The 5970-nt window shown below is 67.8% G+C and overlaps 1 protein-coding gene across 1 annotated transcript; it reads left to right on the top strand.

The window, feature by feature from the left end:
- The first annotated feature begins 937 nt into the window (after positions 1-937).
- On the top strand, positions 938-4573 carry PNMA8B (PNMA family member 8B). The gene has a single exon (XM_081108298.1). It carries the CDS (start codon positions 1040-1042, stop codon positions 2867-2869), a length of 1830 nt encoding a protein of 609 aa, XP_080964424.1. The 5' UTR covers positions 938-1039; the 3' UTR covers positions 2870-4573.
- Positions 4574-5970: the final 1397 nt, after the last annotated feature.

Genomic DNA, 5970 nt, shown 5'->3' with positions numbered 1-5970 from the left:
GGAGAGAGAGAAACCCCACAGCTGGAGGACAGCGCCCGCCTGAGGGGGTGGTGATGGAGGCAAAGGCTGGGGAAGCAGAGGTGTTTAAAGCGGCTATGATATTCCCCTGCCCCAGTCGTCGGACCCGGTGAGGGAAATGCTTTCTTGCAGAATTCATGGCTGACCTCGCTGGTGACCACACCCCTATCCAAACCACATGCAGAACCAGGACGGATTGCACGGGCATCCTTTCGAGTACAGGAACGCAGGCAAGAGTGAGGCCTGCTCTCGTAGAATGAGGCCTGCACCCCATCACGAGGCCTGTGCACCCGAATGGTGCCTGCACCCCACAGATGTGGCCAGTGTGCCCTACTGAAGCCCGTTTCCACGGGGTGACACCCGTCAACTCTGCACCCAAGCGTGAGTCCGGGTCCCATGGCCAGAGCCCCTTGGTCTAGGTCTCCACATCCTCCCCCTGTGGATCTGGCCTGTTGGGGGCTCATCCCCGCAGGTGGTGCTGCCAGCGCCCCCATCCTCCTTTCCTCCTTTGGTCCGGCCCTTTAAGAGCCGGTCCCCAGAACCCAGCTCGGGCCAGCCGCGTTGCCATGGAGACCAGGCCCAGCTCACCGAGGGGCGAGCCCGTGTGCGCAGGCGCAGGACAGAGCCGCCGCGATGCAGCGGAACTGCTGAGCTCGGAGCGGAGGGTGCGCGTCCAGACGCAGCGGGAGCCGGGCCCCGGCGGCTGCCCTCCCCGCGCGGCTCCCGGGCCACAGCGCCACCCGCCCTGCGCCTCGCCCGGCGCCGCGTCTCCCAGGCCGGGGACGAAGGGCGGAGCGGAGGGGCCGGCGGCAGCGCCCGGCCGGAGACGTAAGCCCCCTGCAGGTGGCCCGCCAGCCTGGGGAGGGGACCTCGGCCCGGCCGCTGCGTCAGCCGGCCGGTGGCTGCGGGATCCCCGAGCCCGAGCCCTCGGCCCTGCCACGTTCACGAACCTGCACCCCAAGCCCCGCGGCGCTTTCCGGGAGGGATTTGCACCGGGCGGTCGGCGCTCTCGGGCGGCACCATGGCCCAGAGCCTTTTGCAGGACTGGTGCAGGGGGCTGGACGTGGACGTGCACCGGGCCCTGCTGGTCACCGGCATCCCCGAGGGCCTGGAGCCGGCGGCCATCGAGGCGGTCCTGCAGCCCGCCTTCCGGCCCCTGGGCACGTTCAGGCTGCGGAGCACGAGGGCCATGCGGGGCGGGAAGGCCCGGGCCGCCCTGGTGGAGTTCCTGGAGGACATGGATCCCGCCGCCATCCCCAGCGAGATCCCCGGCGGGGACGGCGCCTGGAGGGTCCTGTGCAGGGACCGCGCGGAGGACACCCGAGTCCTGCGGCAGATGAAGCGCTTGCTGCGGGATGAACGGGTCCCCGGGGCCACGCCCACCGCTCCCGCAGCGGAGGCCGAGGCCCGGGAGGCTGGCCCCCCTCCTCCGGGCGCAGCCAGCAGGGCGAGGAAGGGCCGGCGGAGTCGCCGAAGCAGAGCCAGAGGCCGCAGGCTGGCCCAGAGGGGCAAGAAGCGAGGCCGAGGCGGGCGGCCGTTCCCCAGCGCCAGGCGCGGGTCCGAGGACTCCTCCTCCGACAGCCTGGGCCTCGTGGTGGAGGAGCTGGACGAGGAGGCCCTGGGCGGGCTGGACGCCCAGAGAGCGCTGTACACCACGCTGCAGGTGGCCGCCAGGGAGCTGGTGCGGAAGTGGGCCCTGCAGGGGGACCCCGAGGGCGCAGGCGGCCCCCGGGAGTTCCTGGCCCTGGTGACCGTGACGGACAAGGCCAAGAAGGAGGAGCTGGAGAAGGAAACCCCGGGGGCCGAGTCCATTAGCCTGAACATCGAAGACCTGAGCGGGGTCCCCGACCTGGTGGCCCTCCTGGCCGTGAGAGACACGTGGGACGAGGAGCCCGTGGGCAGCGACGCTTGGGAAAGCGAGTCGCAGGCCAGCGGGGACCACGGGCCGGAGGGGGGCCACCCTGAGTTCGTGGCCATCGTGGCCTACACAGATCCCGTGGACCCCTCTGCCCGGGAGGAGATGCTGAAGATCGCCTCCGTGATCGAGTCGCTGGGCTGGAGCGACAGGAAGGAGCAGGGCGACGCGCTCCCCGAGGTCCTGTCCGTCATGTCCAAGGACGTGCGCGGGGCCCGCGTGCAGGTGCAGGAGGCCGGCCGCCAGGTGGACGCGCTGGTCCTGAGGAAGGCCAAGGACGACGGGAACCTCCTGGAATGCATCTCCACCCTGGCCGAGCCGGGGCCCCTCCCCCGGGGGAAGCCGGCCCCGCGCCGCCTCCTCGGGGGCTGGGGCGACGAGGAGGAAGGCGAGGTGGGCCTCCTGGAGCTGGTGGCGCTCCTGGCTGCCCGGGACATGGCCGAGGGGATGAAGGAAGGGAAGGAAGGGGCCTGGGAGGGTGGGAAGTGTAGATACCACAAGGGCGGCCTCGGGGAGCTCCTGGCGCTCCTGGCGCCGCGTGAGGACGGGGACTCGGAGTCGGAGTCGGAGGGGACTTCGGAGGGCGGCTCGGAGGAGACGTCGGAGGACACGGAGAGCGAGGCGTCCGAGCCGGAGGACCGGGCTTCCAGGAAGCCCCGGGCCAAGCGAGCCCGCACGGCCTCCAAGGTCCTGGGTCCGGCCGGCGCCCCCTCGGGATCCCGCAAAACCCGACGGGGTGGCCGAGGCCGCGGCGATCGCGGCAACACTCCCGAGAAGAAAGCCAAGGAGGAGGCGGCGGGCGACAAGAAGAAGACGGGACGTGCGGGCGCCCGCGCCAAGGCCGGCCAGGCCAGGGGGCAGCCTTCCACCGGCTCCAAGCCGGCCCGCGGGAGGAAGGCTCGCCGGGGCGGGAGGCTGGCCCCCAAGTGCCGCTAGTGGCGCCCAGAGACAGCGAGGCGCGGCCGGCCAGGAGGCCTCTCCCTCCGCGTCTCCTCCGCCTCCCCCCTCCCGGGGGCAGAGGCTGGACTCCCGCTTAGCCGCGCGCTCTGCCCTGCGCCCTGCTGTGCGCCAGGCGCCTGCCCCCGGCCTCACCTTTACCTCCCAGTCCCTCCTTTGCAGGTGGCGCGAGTGATCCTGATGGAAGAAGGAGAAAAAAACGGGCATCCCAGGCAGCAGCCCCAGGTGATGGGACCGTGTCTCCAAGGGCACCGGTGGGCGTGGCTTTGGGGGACCCCTGTTAGCATGGGGGTGAGTGTGGCCCTGGACGCGGGCACCTGGGAAGGCCAGCGGTGCCAGTGAGTTCTTTCTGGCTCTTCGTGGTGCCCTGAAGGTTCCAGACACGTGCTTCTGGCCAGCGTCTGTGGCACCGCCCCCCCCCCCCCCCAATCTGATGGGGCCTGGGTCTGTGATGGAGGCTTGGCCACCAGCTCGCCAGTGCTGTCAGGGGGAAGCTGAGCTCCCTGCCTGGAAGGGGAGGATTAGAGGCCTATGGTGGCTCCCCTGGAAGGGGACCAGGGGAGGAGTGGCCACGTGTTACCCCAAGCTGGGGAGGAGGAGGAGGAGGAGGAGGAGGAGGAGGAGGAGGAGGAGGAGGAGGAGGAGGAGGAATAATCAGGAGGGACACCAGCCCTGCCCACCTCTGGAGCCGCTGATGCAGATGAATCAGCAATAAGGCCAAGGTCGCCTGCTGGTGCCCACAGGCTGCACGCAGACTCACAGTGATTTCCAAAAGCCCTAATTATTTGCCAACCTCTTCAGTGGCAGCAATTCCCATCCAGGTTACTGGCTTCTCTCTGCTGTGCCAGGCAGCGCCCTCCCCAGGCCTGTGGCCCCCCTCCTTCCCTCCCTATTCCCACCAGCTGCCCGTCCCCTCCCCTGGGCTGACCAGTCTCTCCACACGTGGCTTTGCAGCCCCTGACCCAGGTGATAGGGGCGCCCAGGTGACCATCTGAGTGAATTTAATGCCAGAGAGGAACGTGAGGGACACCCAGGGGCAGGGGCCTGTCCTGCCTGTGTGCGAGGTGACCAGGGTCCTGTGCTTAGAGGGGAGGACCTGTCCCTCGATTTGCCCCCTCCAGCAGCCCGGCCTGCGCTGGCAGGTCAGCACCTGCCGCCCCAAGTGCTGTCGTGTCCTGTCCACGGGGTGACCTGTGCACCGGCCCCCTGCCCATCTCGGTGTTTCCCTCAGCAGCGATCTCCCCTGGCCGCCCCTCCAAGCCCTCCTCCTGGGCTGTGTCTGTCTGTGGCCCAGTTCCTGTGCCCAGGAGGTGCCCAGCCCATCATGCCAGCAGGGTCCTCCCCGCCCACCTGGAGGAAGGCATGGCACCTGGGCGTGTCCTCACAGCCCGACTGGACTGTCCCAGCCCCACTCGGGACACAGACTCGGAGCAGCGTGCAGGTGGCCCCTTGGGCTGCGGGGACCTCCCTGGGACAGACAAGCTCACCTGGGATGGGGTCAGGGTGGGCACGGAGCGGGAGAGGCGGCCTGTCCTCCCTGGGGTCCCCTGGGCTCCGGGGCCTGGCCGGGCTGAGCGGCTTCCGGAGGTGCCTGGGCTGGGAGGCCCCGTGTCACTGACTCCTCCCTGTGGTTCAGGCCCCTCTCCTGTGCGCTGTCACCTGGGACCCCAGTAAAGTGAGCTGAGTGTGCTGGCTGGTCTCTGTGCTCTGGGCAGTGGGGGAGGGGAGCGTATGAGGTTGGGCAACAGAGGCCCCGCCTGCCATGGCTGCCGTCCAGCCAGAACACCCTGGGACCGCCCTGTCACTGACTTACACCCAGTGTCCCTTCTGCCTCAGTGATGTGCCCCCAGCAGCCCCCTGCCCTGACCCACCCCCTTGAATTCTGTCAGGGCTCAGCTTCCACCTGCTCTGCCCCCTCCCCCAGCTCCTCCTGCCCTGTCTTGCCTTGCCAGGTCCCAGGCCTCCCTCATCTTTAGGTCCCTGCCACCAGACCCCCTTGGCTGGCCCCACCCAACTACAGGTTCTGGGGCCCCAGCCCTCACCCCTAATCCAGGCCCCGAGACCTCCTCCCTCCCCACAACTTGCTGTGTCCCTGCCCCATTCACTAGCTTTCAGTCAGTCTCCACCCCAGTACACCTGACCGGACCCGGCCTGTTCACACCCGCACCCAGCCCAGCTCCCTGCCCTCCCCTCCCTCACCCGGGGCCCACGCCACCCTCCTTGGTGCCCACCCTGGCGCTCAGCTGGGTCCTCCACGCTCCGTACCCTGTAACCTCTGCCCAGCTCCCAGCTCCCGTGCTGATCTTCAAGGCTCTGTCCTGGACCCCAGACCAAAAGGCCTGCCCTCCTACCTGGGTCCCTGCCCCAACCCGCACACAGCCACAGGGCTGCCAGCGGGTCCGGTTAGGACTGGTCTGATGCCTGATGGAGTCACTCCCCTTTCCAAACCCTTTCAAGCAGCGGTTCTCAACCTGTGGGTCGCAACCCCTTTGGGGGTCCAACGACCCTTTCACAGGGATCGCCTAAGACCATCGGAAAACATATATAATTACATATTGTTTTTGTGATTAATCACTATGCTTTCATTATGTTCAGTTTGTAACAATGACATTGGGGGTCACCACAACATGAGGAACGGTATTAAAGGGTCGCGGCATTAGGAAGGTTGAGAACCACTGCTCTAAAGGCTTCCTCCATACCCACAGGCCCCAGGAGTGCCCTCCCAGGGTCTCTGCAGGTCACCTTCCCAGGGGGCCTCCCTGACACCCTGTTAAAAAGCTCACCTTCCCGCCCATCCCCACCTTGTTTTCGGAGCTCTGATGGCCACCCGATACACTTGTTTCTTTCTAAGTAGCCACTGAATGTATTTGTCAAGGGGGTAGGAGAGGGAATTGACAGGCTTTTGCAGGCAAAGTGCAGAAAGGGGGAGGGCGGGTGCCCAAAGGTTGGAAACGCAGCGAGCGCCGCCAGGCCCAGGGGATGCTGCTGCCGGAGCCCAGGCCGCTGGGCGCGGAGGTTCAAGAGCAGAGCCCGTTGGCCCGAGGAGGGACCCAGGGGCCCTGGGTCACGGCGCTGCTGCT

This window comes from Myotis nattereri (assembly GCF_964212035.1).
Source record: "Myotis nattereri genome assembly, chromosome: 15".
NCBI lineage: Eukaryota > Metazoa > Chordata > Mammalia > Chiroptera > Vespertilionidae > Myotis > Myotis nattereri.
Note: the sequence above shows the minus strand (reverse complement) of the source record. Positions and strands in the feature narration are given on the sequence as shown.